Source organism: Crocodylus porosus, unplaced genomic scaffold (assembly GCF_001723895.1).
Source record: "Crocodylus porosus isolate Cpor-Errol unplaced genomic scaffold, CroPor_comp1, whole genome shotgun sequence".
NCBI lineage: Eukaryota > Metazoa > Chordata > Crocodylia > Crocodylidae > Crocodylus > Crocodylus porosus.
The window spans coordinates 17,876,177-17,896,859 of record NW_017728914.1 but is presented as its reverse complement, the minus strand read 5'-3'; the positions used below and the strand labels follow the sequence as shown (position 1 = coordinate 17,896,859).

The following is a 20,683-nucleotide window of genomic DNA, read 5'->3' as shown; positions in this document are numbered from 1 at the left end:
GCATGCAGGGGACTATCCCCCCTCCTGGCTTAGCCGTGGGGGGAGCCCTGGGTGCCCCCCCCCCAGACCCAGGAGGCACCAGTCACCGAGCCGGGGGATGGGGGGGATCCTCCTCACATTCCCCAATGGATGCGGAAGTGGACAAGGGCTTCTGGCCCACTGCTGAGTGTGTTGGGGACCCCCCCCCACAGTGCTCCCTTGGGATGCTCTATCCACCCCAGCATCTCAGCATTCACGAGCCACCTAGTACCTTGAGGTATGTAGAAAAACATTCAAAGCTGTGTCTGTGTCCAAATCATTGAATCTTTCCAAATTGATTTGGAGAGATTAAAGGATCTCCTGATTCGATTCAGAGATTCAGCCGCCAAATTGGGCCTAATCTCTGCTGAATTGAATCAGCAACTGAAGCTTCACACAGCCCTGCAAGACAGCTCCATGCAGATTCCTCTGCAAGCACAAGGTCTGGAACCAAAAGTGGCTCAGCCATGTTCACAGCTTCATGGCAATACAGAGCAGCACTGTTCTACCACACCTATACTGCTTGCATGAAGGACTAGTCTTCATGAAATACTGTATTCTGTTTTGCTCCATCCAGTTAATTACTTGCCAGTGTTTGTGGTTTACCTCAGACTAGCTCCTGAGCATAGGCCACAAATATTTGTACGGAGGAACACAGGTTTGATGAGTGTCCAGATCAGCCTTTATAAAGGTTTGTCAAAAGTATCTTTTGACAATCAAAATTTAAGAAAAAAAAAAAAGAAAAGAAAAAGGAAGTCAAGAGGCCAGCTTTCTCTCTCTACGTTATTTCACAGAGCACCGAGGAGGAGAATGATGATGATGATGACGATGATGAATAAGGCTCCGAAAGGGCATCATGTCATTTCTTTCTGCAGCTGTCCAGGCCTGTTTAACCATTCCTAGCCTATTCCCAGAACTGAAGCAAAAACTGAAAACATAGCATGCAAGGAAGATCATTTGACATTTAAGAATTTAAAGAGTGGAGTAGCTTAAGTCATATCTTAGGGAAGGCATTGCACAAAGCAAGTCTTGTATCAGTTTTCCAGTGGTATAATCCTTGTTAAGGTAAGAAACTGGCTAGCTTGGAATCCTTCTTTCTTTAGATTATGTTTATCAAACCCTGGAAAACCTTACTCAAGTGTTAGACCCAACACCATTTGGCCAAATTAAAGGGGAAAAAAAAAAAAAAAAGCGAGCAAGTCTGCAGTGTTTTTCTGAGTGTTAGAAACTACATTTAGTAAAATTGGTGACAAAGCTGATGAGCCAATTTAAATGTTGACATGTATTGAAAATTATTAAAGGACTCCTGAACATTTGTGTTTGATTTCCTGTAGAACTCAGCTCAACAGAAGTACAAACACTGAAAATATTCACATGCAATTTCAAATGTGGAGTGACCATATTTTACTGTAAAGGAGTGGGTTCTTACAGGGTTTTTGCAGTACTTATCCAATGCAGATACTTTTAATGTAGTCTAAAGGCTATCTTTTGAAGGCACATGACTGAATCCTACTTTCTCACATTGGATAAATAGTGACTATACCAGCTGCAAACAGAAGGAACTGCAAACCCCATAATTCATTGGCTGTAACGTATTTCAGTAAGTTGGCAGAACACTACCAGAAACACCCCTTACTTTCACTGCTGCGTAATATTTTAGCATATGAGGCTGCTAGGGGTGGGGCTTATTTTATTTACTCCCACAACGCTATGTGCCATCTCATAACAGTTGCACAGTTTAATTATACAGATGCTATCACACTGGCACTGTAAAAACAGTCATTAACAGACTAAACTAGATTTAGAGACAACTGAAAGTGAACTTAAAACTATGGGTATTGCAGAATTGGTGCTCATGCTCGATCATTTCTTGGGATCAGATAGGCATACTTAATTTCTTGCAATTGCAGAGCAGCAAGCACTGGAATAGCCTCAAATATTCCACCACTCAAATATTCCAACCGTAGCCCTCACGGATAGGGTAATTAGGTATGAAGTACAGATACAGCCAACTATCCAGTTACAGTTTGCATTTATTCCCAACATTTGTTTCACCACTAACTGCACTCAATCTTAAAACAAATAAGCTACTCAAGACTACTTTTCCATGATTTCCTGTCATGTATAGATTTTGAATTATGCCTAAAGCAGGTACTTTTGACTATGAATATAAATGTCATGTGAAAGTTTCTTGTATAGTCTATCGTCAAAGTTCTGGGACCAAATACTAATTAAGAGAACCTGAATTATGTTTCTTCTTCTGTGCGAATGCTGTCTATGTTACAGAAAGGAATCCAGTAAAGAATGTGCCAGGATGACCAGTCATTGGGTACTAAACACACCCTGTAAATTCCTGCAAACTTAAAATTGGGGACTTAACTTTCTTTCCCATCTCACCAATGAAAATCTGAGGAAACTCACTGCAAATTTATTCTAGAACTATACTCTCTACTCCTACACCATGAAGTGTTAAAAACTTCCATATCTTTTAAAATGGCATGATAACTTAAAATATTTTACCTCAAATCTTTGGCTTGAAAACCTAACTAGACAGTTTTTAAAATGCGTGGTCAATTCATTTTGAACTGCTAAACCTGAACAGATAGCCATCAATCTGCTCTAAGCATAAAGAAATATTTCAAAAACCATATTGCATGGATTTTTGGCTTCAGAAAAGTAGCCTGCTTTAACAACAAAATAAGTCTTTTTTTTTTTTTTGCTGAAATACAGTAATTGTTTCTGTTTGCAGGAAAGAATACATAAGAGTGAAACAGGATTTCACATAATAAAAATTTGTGTGTTTATTACATTCAAAAAGCATTGACTGTTTTTTCTTGGAAGTTGTTTAATTCTCCAAAAACAAACAAAAACCACCCTAGTAGAGTTGGAAGCTTAATTAGACCTAACACAAAAGATTAATCGTAAGTTCCTCAAAAAAAAAAAAAAAAAAAAAGAGTTTGGACCAGTGTGTGTTTAACACACTAGATATTCAAGAGTTGTGTGAACATAACCTAACAGGTTGGAAAAAAAACCTCAGCATTTTAGAAACAAACTGACTTGGTTAATAGCATGCAGGAATATAACTGAATCATCTATAAAAAACTCTACTACAATAAACATTGAGGATTTTTACTGATAAAATCCTTTACATTGTGCTTTAAGTTACAGTTAAATTAAATTGTTGGTATTAAATTTGTGTTTCTCATCAGGTTTGCCTATATGGCCAACAATAGAAAAACTTGGGAGGGATGAGGAATGAAGGCAGCCAAATTCTTCGCAAGACAGTGCAAAGCTGGAAGAGGATGGGAAAAAAAAAAAAGACAGTAATTCCAGTGGTCACAAATGGACCAAGAAAGGAAAACACAAAATCAGCTGCATGAAAATGCCCAACACTGAGCAGCAGACATGCAAGAAGTAAGGTAACAGTGGAGAGGGGATTGATTAGCTTTTGACAGACGGAGGGCGGGGGGGAATAAAATGTTGATCGAAAACACTACCCCACTGTATAAGTGATCATTTTTTTGTTTTTACTTAAATATATGGAAGAGAATTTACTTCAGGGATAATTAATTTGTAAAGCTTTACCTAGGGCAGAAAGCCCTTTACAGAGCTAGTTTTGGGGAAAAGTGAACAGATGAATGTTTAGTTTCAAAATTAGAAGTATACACCAACTGTGTTTTACAGCAAGCAATAAATCTCTCTCTTAAAAGTGCTGAATGAGAAAGGATATTTTACATTTTAAAGGATGCCTTCTATATATTGTGCACATAGAAAATACTCTAAACATCCTGAATTTTCAAAGCTTTTTGAGAAACACACACAAATAATTCAGATTTAGTCAATTTTATTTACAGTTTTTTTACATTTCAGAGCATTACACAATTACATATTCTCATTTTCTGACCTGCAAACAGATACCTTAAACGGAAATATTTAAAAAAATGAAGTTAGATACATCCAAAATGCAACAATTACACATCTGACAATTCACAAAGTGTAATTTACTAGGACGTATCCTAAGAATTTAGGAACCACCAGTCAGGAGAAAATCTGACCAATTTCAGCAATCAATTTATTTACACATTCAAACAAAGCCTCTCTTGATTTAAACTCCCAGGCAAGAGGCCTGGAAGATTTCTTCAGTGGAAGAAAGACAGGAAGTTATAGTTCACACCTATGCAGCATTAACAGCCCTTGATCCCAAATACCGAACAACTTTTTAGCTTTGTCTTTGAGCAACAGGCATCCCTTCGGCTTGTCTGACCCTGAAGTGTCATACTTGTGCCCGTGTGCATAGAAAGACTGAGTGTTTGAAAGAGTGGTCACTAAGACAAGATCCCATTTAATCTGGTCTTTAAACTATGTTGAAACTGTTTCAGGAGAGTAACTAAATAGCTTTCTAGGATGTATTTAAACAAGCCAACATGGTTGGGACTAGACATTTTTACAAGTGTTGTAAATGCACTTTGGCCCCATTCACACTGGCGAGCCCAACTGTCTTAGAAGCTATTTGAAGTTTAAAGACGATTCAGAGAGGGCTTAAGTTTCTGCACTTCCCCTGGTGGGCCACTGAGATCACAGCTATTACTTCCATCCCTTATGTTTACCCTTTGCCATGTAGTAACTAAGTACGTACTGGGTAGAAACTACTAAAAAATTCCCTGCAAATAAATTGCCTTTCAGCTGAGGCTATGGCTCCTATGCACGGGGTGTTAAGGAATTTTTAATTAAAAAAGATTCTTACTTGAAAAATACTGAAGTTCTCACTTTAGCCTAATTTCAATTGCATGTTCAATTCATTTAGTAGTTTAACTTTCAAGAAACTGCTACAAATGGAACAATTTTAGTATAAAAAGAGCAGTCAACTGAGTGCAACTTCTTGAATTGGCCAAGACCTTCATAGTAGTTCTCTAACTAGGCTATAAATTTGTGGAGCCTCCAACTTTCTTGCCTACCTTACTTTCCATGTTCACGTTTCAAACTGTGTCAGCAGGGCCCGAACTTCGGGAGTCAGCTGCTTAGCAGCCTTGGCTGCCTCTGTGATAGCCTTGCGGTAAAGGCCCTTTCTCTTCTTATTAAAGCGCGACTGAAAGTTTTCTAAAAAGGGGGATAGTTGTGAAAGAGCAAGAAAAGATGTTGTTGGGGACCCAAACCACGAAATACGGGCCTCCTGTCGAACTAAAAGGCCATTATCTTTCCGGCTCACAGTTATAGTAAGAATACGGGCTGGCCACCAAGGGAAGCCATAAATCTTGGCCCAAACAATGTCCCCTACACATATGGTCCTGCCATCTGGTGTGACACATTTAGAGACGTTTTTGGAAAAAACTTTCATTTTCAAGGAATTACCAAGCTTTTTCTCTTCCTTTGAAGAGGAGGAGGAAGAGGAGGAGGAGGAGGAAGGTGCATGCATGCTGCCTGGAGGAAAATCAAAGCTTTCAGTAGAACTACACTCAGAGTTGGTGGATTTCAAATCATCTGTACTATCACTACTACAAACTGATGCACTGGAAGAGTCAGATTTCTTTTGATTAAGGGTCATGTAAACCGTTATATTGCTTTTGCTGCCTCTCTTGCCCAATGTCTGGTGTTCATCCTGATCAACAGTTACATGCACTTCACTTGTGTCCTGAACCTCACTGCTGGCCTCTTCAGGGCCTTTTGAGGGGCTCTGGTTTTCTGAAGGGGCCTCACCTGCTGAGCGGGTGGAGGAGCAACGAGACTGGGGCTTAGTTGCCATCTTGCCACTCCGTATTTTCTCAAGTCCTGTCTTGAGGGAAGAGTCATTTTCTTCATTCCGGTACCTTTGTGGCTTTAAACGCAATCGAGGTGGAAGGGACCCTGAGCTGGTGTTCTGAAGACGCCGTGTGAAATGGACCTTTGAATGCGTGTTTTTGGAAGAGGAAGTTGCACTCTGTTTTTTTTGTGCCTTCTCTTTGGCCATTTTCAAAACTTCTCGAGCTTTTGCATGATCCATATTTTTGCTCTGGAGAACTTTTTTAGTATTTAACTGCGCTTTTGAAGTATTTGCTTGAGAAGAAACTTTAACAACTCTGCTTCTGCTATGGGCAATATTTGAAACTTTGACCACAGCATTCCTTCTCTGGCTTTCGTTTTGGCTTTTTCCATCCACTTTATGGTCAGTCTTAAGTTTTTTATTCACAGTAGTTACACTCTCGTTTCTTCGCTTTTTATTATCATCATATTTTGAAGCGTCACTTGCATTGCCACCTTTCTTAATTTCTTTTTTTTCTGCAACAACACTGTTTTTACATTTGTCACACAAGACCTGCCTGGGTCGTAGTTTGATAGCATTCATAATAGAAGTGGGTTCCTCCCTGTACATTTTCCGCTTGGGCCGCTTAATTTTTCGGGGTGGAGGCTGAGGTATTGATTGGTTATACGTGTCCCTGATAAACAAAGGAGGGGGATATGGCGCTCCCTCATGAAAGAGAGGGGGTGGTTTAGAAGTCCATAAGCTTTTAGCTAGGCTAGGTTCTGATGGCTGAATGGGAGAAGAATCATCAGGGACTGCACCATTGGCTTCACACTTCACCTGCGTCTCATCTTGGAATGGTTTACTTTGGAGCTGCATGGCTTCAGGTTTATCTTTGTATTCCCTTTTAGGAAATATGGTCACAGGGATTCCATGGGGTCCAAACCTTAAAAAAAAAAACAAAAAACGAAAAATAAGTGTTTTTTAAAACTACATTAAATGATTTTATTTAAATGTCTATGCTAATGGACTCCCATTTCTGAGATACTAATTTTAGTTCTGTTTAGAGTTCAAGAACAATTTCTCTCTTTCCAAACAACCCTTCAGTCCTAACTCAAGGTTTTGACAAAAGGACTTTTAACTACAGCCAGTGGAGCACACAGAGCAGACTTCAGACTCACAGGCAAATTTCTACCAATTGTATCACTTTCTACAGTAGTAGCAAATGTAAATTTTTGGCAGGTATCTACAAACATACTACAGTAATCTAGCCTTGACAGCTCACTAAAGAAAACAAGACCTATACCATAGGGACTGCAAGCTGAAGACACAGAAGTGTTTCTTTCCACTTCCCCAAATCAACATGAAACCTGATTTGGGGTAGTCTAAAAAAGGGCAATAAACACCCCATTAGATTTCACGCAGTTCTTACAAGTATTTTACAAAATACAAAAATATTGGCCAACTTGTTTTGGTTCCATGACGGGAGATTCATTATATATAATACTATTACCAGATCCCAATGGATTAAAAAAACCTGTAAGCTATAATAAGTTTCATTTTATGACAACTGCTATCTGATCCATTATAACTAGAGACGGGATATCAAGCAAGCTTGTGGCTTCCCTAATAAAAATATAGGCTAAATTCAGACTTCAAAAAGGCCCTAGAGGAAGTGCTCCAACTTACTGTGTTTTACTCAAAGCACTACAAGTTTGAGCAGGAGCCAACCTAACAGATGTTCGCTGTTCAGTGGTGGGGGCTCACAGTCTGGCCTCACTGGGGGCGCTCCTGCATGCCTCCCAGGAGGCTGCCAGAACAGCCCATCTCCCCAGCCCTGCCCACCCCCTCCCCCCCAGCTGGCAATTGGCAGCAGCAGCTGGGGTGGGGAAGGAACTGAACCCCTTCCCAGCCCCTCCTTGGGCACAGCTGGCTACTGGCTCTGAGAGGGTGGGGAGTGGGGTTCATGGGGAATGAGAGCCAGTAGCTTCAGTGCACCATGAGCCAGCCAGGACTCCTACAGGAAAAGGGCTCTGGGGTCTGTTTCCACAGCAGCCCTGGCTTGGCAGTGGCATACCACATCCCTGTTGAGAGAGACCGACTCCAGACTCCTTGCCCTCTACAGCATGCCCTCCCCCGAGCTGGGCTGTGGAGACAGAAACCCCCCTTCTCCCCTTTCCCCTGCCAGGCTGTGTGGGGCTGTCACTGACTCAGATCAGTGAAAGAGTATGGGGGGAGGGGGGTGCTCCAGCAGAGCAAATGAGCTCTGCTCAAGGCGGGAGTGCAGCCCTGAGCCAAGCCACCTGGGACTGCAGTCACTGCACTCTATGTTAACCCTTGATGGGATCTAATACAGACATTGATAACGTACACTAACAGAAAGCACTTTAGTTACACATTCATTCTGGGTTAACTTGGAGCAGAATCTGCCATTTTTAAAGCGCTGTATGTGCCAATGACATCTGTTCTGTTACTGATGTTTGTTTCTGCATGCTTAAAGCACGTTAAGTGCAACGTCTGTACTTAGCCATAGTTATTACATATCTAGCCTTACCTCTCCTGTACAACAATCACCATGCCCCAAGTTACCTTTTTTCCCCAGCTAGCACTAGTCAAGTTTCAAGATTTCTGCTGTCCTGTTTGGGAGTTTATGTAAGAGACCCATCATAACTGCCTCAATTCCAATCAAACAACAGGGGAGACCTTGCAAGACTAGTACAACATAGGCTCAACTTTGGTGGAGCAACACACTTCTGTTGTGACTACCAGTATCAGCAGGCACATTAACATGGTCCTGCAATGTGCTCCAAAACGAAAGCCATGCTATCTTTTGACAAAACATTAAACCTGCCTTTCTTTTACCAAGTGGGTGAAGTGGTGATTTAGTTCACAACCACTATTATTCTTGCCAGTCTCCAGAGACACCTGATGTTTGTATGGTTACACCTTAAATAATCTTAAACACTGGTAATATATTTAACTTGTCCATACTGCAGCCAGGGATAACTTGAGTTTTGCCCATCTCCATCCACAAAGTTATGGTAGACAGTGCTCTAGACTCAAGTCTGGTCTGTCACGGTGTAGGTTGAAGCTCAGGTGCTGCTGACCCTCCAGCTTATAATGCAGCAAGAATGCAGAAGCTAATAGGTCAATGCCAATTTGATCATTCTGTAAATAAAACACTTTTTGTATGCCTTTTGCTACCTGATCACTCACTCAGCGGAGTAACTTAAATACATAACTAAATTAACTTTTGCAATGAAGACAATACTATATACAAACAAGCATCTGACACAAGGCATCAACTGCATTAGCTGTACCATTCTAACTGCTTGCATTGCAGCATCCCTTACATTGTTACCAGATGCAAGTATGCTGGACACTTGTGTATTTTTTTTGCACCTTTGCAAGGAGCATTTTAAAACAGACACCTACATTCCACCTTCCAATTTTCGCTGATTTATTATTATTCAGGTTACTGTTTGTGTTAGAAGAATCTTTATGCCAGCCCCCACATTAGTGTTTACTGATTCCCTTTGTGCATCTGTTAAAACTAGGTAATGAACAAGAAAACCTTAAGAAACAACACCCCCAAACTCATACAGTCCTTTACTCATCAAGCTGCAATGCATACATTACATACTAGTACCAAAAAAAAAAAATAGCAACTAGCTAAATCTACAGAGTTGTTTCCACAAAAGTACTGAAAGGAAATATCTGACAACTTAACAGACCAGATACTGACAGTCATACCTGTTGCCTATTCACCAACTATTGTTCCATTGAAATCTTTCAGCTGTGGAAGAAGGAGTTATGCATTAACCAGCTTATGTCAGTAGTCAGCAACATTTTGGGGTGACAGGCCGGAATGGCCCATCCTAGTTGCACTGCTTCTACCTGCTGCCTAGCAGTAAGTTAAGGCAACACAAGAAAGCTCACTGCCACCTAGACATCCAGCTGCTTGGCCACAGCACAATGCAGTGTACAAAAAAACTCCTCCACCAAACCCAGTGGCTCTGTGGGCTGTAGGCTGCCAATCCACGGCTTAAGGATTATAGTACACTTCTATGCATGCTGTTAGGTTGTCTCCCCTTTGCTATGAAGTAACCCCATCCCACTGAAATTCAGTTCAGAATGCTTTGTCTATTTAACATAGAAAATTTAGATCATCCTCCATCAGCAGAGTTCTTGTAAATCACACCACTCTGGTAAACTAAAAAGGCTTCAGTGAATTCAAAGAATCAGAGAAACAAGTACACCTGGCATAAATACAAAATAAATTCATTTTTATAATGCTGACCTTTTAACTGCTTCAACGTCGCAAAGTTCCACTAAGTGGCAAATAAAATAGTTGTGTTAACAGTCTAAAGACTATCTGAATTACACAGACACTTGAGGCTTACAGATAAGTTTCACCCAAAATTAAGTTCTGAGATATGCTCCAGTATTAGTCAACAATCATTAAGTTTACAATACATAAAAAAACCCAGAAGTTTTACTATATCATTACTGCTACAAAGAAGCTTTAGTTTCTTCCATGCTGGTAAAGTCTGTGTCCATCTTTTCATCAGTTGGATGGAGGTAACAAATATTTGGAAAATGCTACATACTTAATAGTCTAATGAGTAAAACTACTGGCTTAAAATACTATCATGTACAAGGGCCTTGTGATTTAAAGGGATAAGACATGTATTCCCCACCACCCTACCAAAAAGAAACAAGTCAAATGTCTGCCTGAGCCAAACAGCCCATCATGCAAGCATAGTAACAATATTCCAGTTTCTATGGTCAACCACGCAAAGCAGTGATATGACCAGCATCATATCCAGCCACTGACACCCTTACCTGAAACAACCTGGTACCTACCCATTTAAAGCTAGGTTGCAGGGGGAGTCATTGACATAAGTTTAGAGTAGGGGGCTGAATTAATTTATCGAGAATTATAGGAAACCTCTTCTGCCACTGCCATATGCTCTCTCCTACCCTGTATTTCTTCCACATATCCCAAGTTTCCCCCACACTTACTTTTCTAAACTTTCCCCATCAAATCTTCCCTCCCCCAACTGTGTCTGCAAACCCAATCCATCCACCCCTTCATACAGGTTTCTGTTACGTTTCAGTCCCAAATAATAAGAGTAAACCAAGAAGGATCATTCTCTCAACGGGCAAAATATGGCAAAGTAACCATTTACTTCTCTTCTACCCCATTCCTGGATACAGGGTCCACATTTTTTACCTCCACATCAGTTTATTGACATTTATATATAGCTGTTCCCTCAACAGGGACAAAACACAAGTCATTTTTCTTGACAGGTATGAAATGTTTTGTCAATGTGATGGCGGGTCACTATTAACAATGGTGCCCCACTCCCTTCACTAATGGGGTGGGGAGGGGGAAGGAGAATGAATGAGTTTAGAAAGTACCTATGCTTTGTCAGATTGTAAGACTAAATAGCCTTTTCTACCATAAATGTGCATTTAAAAAGTCTTTGGAGCAGTGGTTCTTAACTTTTTTAGACTCAAGTTTCCCCCTACATCAAACTCAAGGCACCCCTCTGAAATTGCCAGTTCTTAATTTATACTTGCCTTTTGGCTTTGTTGCTATAGAAAAATAGAGTAATTATTCTGTTGCAAAGAACCCAGAATGACCATCACAGGTCAGAATGTTTTTGACACTATGGATTCCAGTCTGAAACTCTGGGTTGATCTTAGAATCATGTGTAGGTGTTTGCACACAACAGTGCTATTTTTATGAAGCACCCTGCAGCACTTATGGCATCCTGGTTAAGACGCATAATTTTGAAGCAGAAGTCTTCCTACATATGCAATTCTAGGTGCAGCCACGTTGAGAACCTCTCCACTAGCTGGTTGTGGTGGTCTGTGTTTCTGCTTAGCGATTTGCTTTAAACAGACACTAAATGCACTGTATGCACATCCAAATGCTCACTTAAATCCCAGCGTATTAAGAGAGTTCAGTCAAATTTATACAGATGCGAAACAAGAATACCACAGACAGTTGAACCTTTGACAGTTCATAACAAATAAGCTTACCGTCAAATTCCAGATGGACTGTTCCTCTTTCAACAAGCTCAGACAAGTCACAAAGCTTAATTTAAGATCAACTATAAGTTTGATAACCAGGCTCATATTTTAGCCACTAAGGGATGAATTTATTTTAACTAGTACAAAACTAAAATGCAACTTGTGACAAATTCAGTTACCCGACTAAAGTGATTCTTTTACCCTGTTCTAGGCATAAAAGTGCCTCCATTATAGAGCAGGATTGCCCTCTGAAGATGCATGGGTATCTCCCTATTCCTGTAACGGCTGCACTTATGCTCCCAGAACAGATGAAGAGAATCGCATTTACATTTCAGTTGTATATCTGAGATGGTCCCAAGCTGCACTGTGGTCAACTAGGTAAAGTAGAACTCTATTCAAGAGGAAGTAGAAGCTATTTCCCATTAATCTGTAATTACTGGCTCCTAAATGTACTTAAAAATACGGCATGGTTTCAAGAGTAGAGTCAATCTTGTGTAAGTCAACCCCACATTTTGAGGCTCAATTTTAGGAAAAAAAAACAGCTCCCCCTATCCCTCCCCCATATTGACTGTACTTACAGATTAAGTCCTCAAATGGCTACTGCCAAAAACAAATCACTACAGTCCAGTAACCAGGGGGTCTGAACACTGGCTGACTTTATATAAATCAAGTACAATTTTTATGGGTTGGGGTGGGGAAAACAACAACATAAGTCAGAAGAAGTCTGAGCAATGATCCTGAGATGCATCTACAGGTATGATGATTCACTTTTTAGACTGGAAGCTTTTTACAGGCTGCACTTTCTTAAATGGCAAGAAAGCATAGTAGGTGGTGGATGGTACAAAAAAACACAAGCAGACATGAATGCTAGGTTGTTCTAATCCCCCTCCCTCCACGCCACCTCAACATTTCGTGAAAATGACGAAACCATGGGACTGTTCCAAGGAAGAATGTAAATAGATGACACTTAAAATAGGCTCTAAATCTGGCATGTCATGTCTACTAGCAAATCTTTCAGACATGTTTTAAGTTGTGGGGGAGTTTTTATTTCAAAAAGTAGTGCTTTGAATGCATGCAAATTGTCGTAAAAAATCAAGTGCAAACTATGAGTTGATATTTTCCAGTGTGCCCTGAATAGATTCAGAGTCTGCCTCAAATACAAGAGTTGAGAACCACTGCTCCAATGCAAAGCTTAAGCAGCCAAGATTTAGCCCCGTGAGAATTAAAAGATGATCTTCCAAAGAGTGTTCAGGGACACCACCTGCGCTTCTTCCCACTGCTGGAGGTTCACAGGCTTCTTACTTGGGCACTGCTCGATAGTAGTGGGCTCCCTTCCAACTTCTGTATCTTCCTGTGGCCTGTTTAAACTTGCTGTTTATCAGGCATCCAACAACATTTTCAAGCCATATAACAGGGTAAGAAAGAAAATGTTAAGAAATAACAGAAGATGTGGTAGGAAGGGCTGGGAGGAGAAAATATTTAGGAAAGTATCAGAGGGTAAAGGGGTAGGTGAGAACAGTAAGAAAGCATCAAATAATTTAGAATATGGAATCTCCTCTATTACAGGAAGCAGAAAAAAGGCAGGAATTGAATGGTAAATGCAAGAGAAACAGTAAGGTATTTAGCAAGATATTTGGTAAGAATTAAAGCTTTTATTATAGTGTGTTATGTCAAGTCCCACCTCTAACTCCTTAGGCACCCAGAGTCCTAAACCTTGAAAAGAGATTTTGGTCAAGTTCTAGTAATAGAAATTTCCATTATGTAAACCAGAGCATTTAAAAAAATATTCAAAACCATGCGTTTTGAGAGTTTCTGAATGTGTACAGCTTCCAAAAGCAAGCATTTGGCTTAACTGCTAGTATAGCTATACTAGAAAAGGCCACCATGAAACATTTAAGGCAGAATAGACAATACTGCTCAAATGGATGATAAATTAGTCAGTCACCTTTATTAACTTACATTCACAACAGGAATGTTGGATGGCATACAGCCTACAAAACCAGAAGGTCCAAAATAGGACATTTTAAAGGAAACTAGACCAAATCATGCAATTTCAACTCAGTCTAAACATCGAATCTGTGGTGAGTCTAAAGTTCACTGTATACAACTAAGAAGACTATACACCTAATGAAAGATCCAAGAAAAAACATCCTGTATAGGGAGAATGAGTCTCAGCTAACATTACTTTTGATGAGACAATGCCATCCTTTAATGCTACGAACACATTTTATGATCTACTGAATATTAAAAACTATTTATTTTTTGGTGTATGGTTATAACTCGAGACAACCACTGCAAGCTACAACCCTACCCAAAATCTTCATCTACAGGACTGCAAAGCTCTTGTGCTAGAACCTCTTGTTACTGAGTTATCTTTAGCACAAAACTAGGAAAACCAGAGCAAAAAGGTCAACTGGCTGTGGAAGCGGGGCTCCAGGCCTAGAATAATTCATAACAACATCAAATGTGGTTGCCCAAAATAATCCATTTGTCTTTTGCCAAAAGGCAACCTGCTCAAGGAGGAAGGGGGGGTGATTTTTTTTTTCTTGCCAGCTCAGCGCAACCTACTCTGGGATTTTCAGGAGATAACCAGGTTTTGTCACTACTTTGTGCCAAGCAAAATCTATCCCTGGCTTCAGTAATGTGTGTAGCTGAAGGCATTATCCCACTTGATATTTCATAGTAATAAAATGCTGCATTTAAACAAGACTTTGATATATCAGTCAGAGGTTACTCTAGGCTTGCTTTATAGACTAGGAACATGAGTTTTAATGCTAACACAGCTTTTAAATAGTTAGATTCAGAGATAGAAGCGTGTGGCCAGATTATCAAAAACATAATAAAGAACAGATTTAAGCTTTTCCTGAGAGGTGCAGTATGATGATTCACACATCATGGGGGCTTTTTTCCCTTATTTCAAAAGTCTACTTGAACTGAATTGGCTAGCTAGAACACCAGTTTCTATAGGAGGGAGCACACAAGGAAGTAATATAGCTAGCACGAGGGACAGCCACCATTGACTCTCCAGTCTGAATAAAGAGGTATCTATCTGCAACTGCACTGACAGGAAGCAGCCTTCAAGATGTCTAGAGTAGGGTTCAAACTCAAGGTCATGTCTCTGGAGCTGTAGGAAGAGGTCTTACTCATTTTGCTGTGCCTCAGCTTCTGCTCTCTCACATGGCACAACTAAGGAACATGGGGATTAATTGGTAGGTATTTAGCTTAGTTTTCCAATTAATATTTCTAACATTAACAAATCATGGTACATTTATTAGTTTTTGAAGCAATCCCTGGTCTGAGACTTTACCATTTTAAGTCTTGCCAATTACGACTGAACGTATGTTTAGAGCTTGACATGTGGTCTTCTGTAATGGGGCATCAACTACAGTCAGTCATTAGCAGTTAAGGATGTCAGTGAAGTTAGAAGCTTTTTATTTCTATGGGAATAGAAGTTAATAAAAAAAAACCAAACCCCTCAACTACTCCAAATGGGATAAGAGTGAAGTGTTGCACACCCCTTTCACTCCCCACCCAAACAGTGTTAGCTGGCTGTGTAGACTGAAACTAAACAAGGGGGAGTATAGATAGGGAAGAGCTATTACAAGTAGTGGTTATAAGCCTATTTAGGATTTACTCCTAGTGTTCTTGAAACTAAACACATGCACATAAACAACACATAATGGTCTGGAGGTTTGTTTTAACGGGCAGGATTTTTTATGTAGTCCACAAGTGCAAAAAAGGATGGTCAGAAAGAAAGAAAGAAACAAACAAGCAAGAGGCTTGTCTAAGCTATCACCATCTTCTCTAAAGAAAAGCCAACTCAGCTTTAAACATGAGACCTCCTCTTCTTGGGTCTCAAAGACATTTATAACTTGATGTGGACCATATGATTTGTATGAGAATGAATGTCCACTAATAGTTATTGCAGGAGGTTAGTATTTCAGGTGTTAACTCGCATTTGATTTGTGTATCTTCATTTACAAAATAAGATCATTGAACTCTGCTCTATTACTACTACATTATATGTGATCTTTGGTTCAAGAACGTTTCATGTGCAGTATCAGTTTTAGGTGATATGCTATACTGCGTATTCTTTTTATGTTTCTTTAGAAGTTAATAATCTGCTCTCATTTGGCTTAACTATGTATTGTACTGGCTGTATAAGCACCTTTGACTGTTTCATGCATCATCTACTTGAATTTGGTGCTTTAGTTTGTATTTAAAGAAATTATACAAGTAATAATGCTCCAATTATGTTGTTTACATGCACAACAGTATTCCAGGACTATTCAGAATGAACTATACTGGAAATCAGGTTATACAACTACTTCACACTAATAACAGTATTAAAAATATTAATTCAGAATACACATCATTACTATTCTGTTTAGTGCAAAATGTATGTTATGTCTATCTATTTTCTAAACATCCATCAGACCACTTAGAAGGCAGGCACAAGAGTCAGATAATTTTCTCAGTAATTTATTCATAACCTGAGTACCACAGCACCAGAATAAGCTATACAGGAAATGTAGTACTTTGTTTAGTCTATGTAGTACTTTGTCCGAATCACTGCACTAGCCTTCGGCTAAGCAGCCTCGTCTGTAGAAGCAGCATTTTTTGTGGAGAGGTAGATCTCTCTCATCTCACAGCTGAAACACTGTGGCAGGATCCTCCAATTAAGGATGCTCAATGAAGACTATGTTGGACTAACAGACCCAACATATGAACAGAATAGGCCAGGGCTGATATTAATATATCATAATCAGAATAAGTCTTTATTTGGACTGTTCATTTCTAAGCCCATGAACCTCCTTCAACTAATGTAAAGATTTCTACTGTTATATTCCAATAGTATTTGAATGTATTCAGATATATCCTGAGCCAAAAATAATTTTCTAGTGCATTTTGAAAAGCATGTTTGTTTGGGGTTTTTTCCCCAATGTAAATGAAGTTGTCAGAACAATCTCCTGCAGCTGCTTGTACCTAGTGCCCCTGAGGAATGGATAAGTCACTTTTCTATTGCATCATTCCTACCCATAGAAGACCATGTGGATATGGTGCTACAACAAGCTCATTAACCACCCAGAAGCCAACAGAAAATAAAACACAGCTAGAAGCTGTTACCACTTTAAATGTCCACCCCTGGAGAAGGAGTTCCAGCTCTAAAATGGACAGGAGCCATGACATCATAATCTCATGAGCTCCACTGCAGTCAGGAAATCAGGGCATGTCTGAAACACTTAAGACAATACAGAGACGAATAACTACCCTTGGAAAGGTCTGAAGGAAGGCTCTAGGGAAGGTAGCTTCTCCCGTCTCCATCTGAAAAAGTTAAAGGACGCTCCTTGTAAAACTTTCTGCTGCTTCACTGTAGGTCTGAGTAACAGATTATAAACAAAGATACATAAATAAATTGCAAGTTTCTAACAGGTTTGTATTTTCAATCTGTACTAAATACAGTCATTTTGCTTCAGCATAGACACAGTGTGAGAGCCATTTTATCTAGAGGTGTTTCTAGATCAGTTTTGTTTAGTTCCTGAAACACTCAAATGGATACTACAATGTTCAACAAAAAACAGTCCTAATTAAAGCTGGTAGTTTAAAATCACCATCTATAAATACAATGCAATAAAAGAAGAGAATGCTAAAACGTAATATTTTTACTTCAGTATTAGTGTCAACTCTAAGTCTTTTTAAGTGTTAACTTAGCATGAGACTCATCATGCTTCTTAAAAAACCCCATCTGCCTCTATGCTCCACGCTCCCTCAAGGAAATGAAGCTAAACTATCTTCAATAAACATGTTCTGCCTCCTGACAACATAGGATTCAAGCACCATCTTTGCTAAGAGAAGCCCTCAGCCATAGTCCTACTGAGAACAAAAGAAAACCAACCATTTTGAAAAAAGGGCAGCTTGTGGCACACGTCGGAGAATGCCAAGAAGCTTTTGCCAAGAAAGTTCACATCGTTATGTTTCTTTCCTTAAACCAACAGAGGACTTTGGCCACTTTTTCATTCTCTTCAGACTCCTACTTTACTGACAAAGGATCTGGTTGGACAGTATGTATATATACCATAAGGTTTTCCCAGTATCAGTAACAAAACTAAATTTTGCAACAAGTCTTATTCATCAGCTCTAAAGTAGAAACTTTACATAAAGGACATAAATATTTTTTTTTCCAAGTGGAGTCTATATTTTCCAAAAGTAAGTCTTGTACACAGTCTGCATTACTCTATTACAATGGAATATTAGCATGATAAGTTTCTTAAACTGAGTCTTATCTTGAAAGTGAACTTAACTAAGAAAGCACTCATCCATACTTGGAAGTGACAATACAGGGGGACAATAGGCTTCACTTCTTATAAAAAGGTTGAATCCCCACTTTTAACTGCAACACTTAAGTATACCAGAAAGAAACCATAATTGATGCCTCTGTAATTAGGTCCACTGCAGTAGCATCAAGGAGGAAAAGGCAGATGTTAGAGAAGTTCGTCACAAAATAGATATCTGTTCCATGAACAGCAAGTGATCCTGTCTGACTTTTTCATAAATCCAGGGAACTATGCATGTCCATGCTTCTTATTCCCAAAAGAGAGAGTGAATCTTAGGGATATCTTGCAGATTGGGCAGAGAAGGAAAGGGAAAAACAAATAAACAAGCAAGCTACAGAATTAGAATCGGGGCAGAAATTTCTTCCATTTTCCCTCCTGCTGAATAGTGACTTTGTAAAACCTCAGTTATTTAATATTTAAAAAGTGATATTAACTTATACTATAGTTCCTTCAAACAGACGAGACCATATTGAAGAATCTGACCATCAATCCACCTCTATTTTTAATTTTATAACTTACTGGTTTTTTTTGAGTGAATAAAAAGAAAATGGTAGTAGCCAACTGACACTGTCCATTAAGAGTGACCTTTAAAAATTATCACCAGGGATCCTGGCTTTCTCCGATTAAAAAAAAAAAACCAAAAAAAACCAAACCCAATTTTCAGTTTAAAAGAGTAACCTAAAATCCAATTTTTTCCACGATGAAAATGAAGTATCACTAATACAGAGATTTATATATAGTGGTATTTCATTTTGATCACTTAAAAAGGATTTGTCTGTTTCACTCTGAAGCTCAGTGCATCAACACCAGGCTGCCAGGTCTGGGTCACAAATGCTCAATTAGAATGCTGATATTTTAAACAATTTAAAAACACACGTGTTTCTTGAATTAAACTTCAGACTAGCTTAGTTGTAATGGCTTTCAAACCTTACTGGACTGCAGAAGCTCTTACACTAGTGGGAGCAATACACCATTCTAACAGGCTAAGAGAAAGCTAGTTTTGCAACTATGGCGTTACAAAACTTAGTCACTGAGGATTAATTAAATTCATTACGTTACAATTGACAATGCTGGTTTGAAAGTCATTCTAGTTCAGAAATAAAAACTTAACTAGACAGAGCTTCCAAACAATATCCAGGACTGCGGAAGATTAATGCTTTCACTCTTTAGATTCCGATACCAAAGGAACTTCTTACTTCCAGGTCTTGTAATTGTTCTCTGAAGTACTCTGTTAGTACAGAATTTAAAAAGGGAGGCTCCATACTTCAGATTTGTGATTTTTAAGAACCTACCAGGGCTAGAAACCAAAGCTTCACCAAATGATAGACAGGCCAGGAACTCTAGTCTCAAATGTGCAAGAAAACAGAATTCAAGACTGAAACTTATGGCATGTACCTGGGATTTTGGGGAAGGGGGAGAAGAGCAAGGGGGGCAGCAGGGAGGGGGAGCGAAACTAGCATAGGACTGTCAAGACCCAGGTCAGTATATCTTTCACTAGATGCAGTGTTCTAAAAAAAAAAAAAAGCATTTTCTAATGTCTCCCATGACTTAAAGCAATGTGCTCCCCAGGCACTTCCCTATTGTCTGCTTCTTCCAGGTGCAACGTGAGCCTTGCAGCAGTTCTGAGCCACCAGATGGCATTAACTTATCACATACCGACAAAATTGTATGCAACTTCTAATATGTGTGTACCGATAAAGATTTTCTTGGCCGATATCAACAGCTGATTATTAACCAGTCATATTGGCCGATACCGATCCAATAAACTGATTTACAGGAATGCAGCCAGGCAGTGTGGAGAGCCTTGCCCTGCAGCTAGGTCTGTGGAGGGGAAATGACATGGGGGAGGGGGCAGAGGCCCCCACAGTGAGGAAGAGAGTGGAGCAGGGGCGGGGGGTGCTGCCCAGCTACAGCGATGAATGGGACCTGGGGCAAGGAATGGGACAGAGGTGTGGGAGGCTCATCTTGGGGATCAGTATACCAGCTCTTAAAAATGGTGGTGGGGGTGCTTCAACTAAGCGTGTCAAATGAGCTTTAGTTCATGCGCCACTGCCACCATTTTTAAATGGGGGCATGCTTTTAAATGGAGCAGAGCCAAGTGGGGTGAACAATCCACATCTGCCCTCACTGTGGACTCTGGGCTCTCCACCCTGCTGCCTTTGCCCCAGGTGCTCTGCATCCACCACCAGCCCCCTGCTCATCCATCAGTGGGAGGCACAACTAGATGCCACCACCACTGCTGGGCAGACGGGCACATGGCCAACAGAGGCCGCAGGACCAAAGGTCTCTAGGAGTGAAGAGCCCCAAGCCCACAGTGGGCAGCCCGCATCTACCCGGGCACAAGTCTGGGAGACGCATGCCCCTCCCCCTATGCCTCCCCCAGGGCAGCAGCAGGGAGGTACCTCCCCTTCCAATTCCCCACCCACCTGTGCCCCCTGAATGAACCCCCCACAGCTCTGTCCTACTCCCTGCCCAAGGTCCCATTTGCTGCCCTGGCCGAGCAGCGCCCCAGCCTCAACCCCTGCCCCATGCCCTGCCTCACCATGGTGGCCTCAATCTACCTCCCCTCCCC

The 20,683-nt window shown here is 40.3% G+C and overlaps 1 protein-coding gene and 1 long non-coding RNA gene across 2 annotated transcripts in view; one reads left to right on the top strand and one right to left on the bottom strand.

Annotated features, from left to right (window-relative positions):
• PWWP2A (PWWP domain containing 2A) overlaps nt 1-20,683 on the bottom strand; it is a 40,801-nt gene that overhangs the window by 15,592 nt on the left and 4,526 nt on the right. The window contains exon 2 of the mRNA XM_019534898.1: nt 5,713-6,680. Coding sequence (XP_019390443.1) covers nt 5,713-6,680 — 968 coding nt within the window. The remainder of the gene's footprint in view (nt 1-5,712; nt 6,681-20,683) is intronic.
• LOC109309985 lies at nt 11,357-16,151 on the top strand. The gene is made up of 2 exons (XR_002101105.1): nt 11,357-12,154; nt 13,747-16,151. It is a non-coding gene; the product is annotated as an uncharacterized LOC109309985 (long non-coding RNA).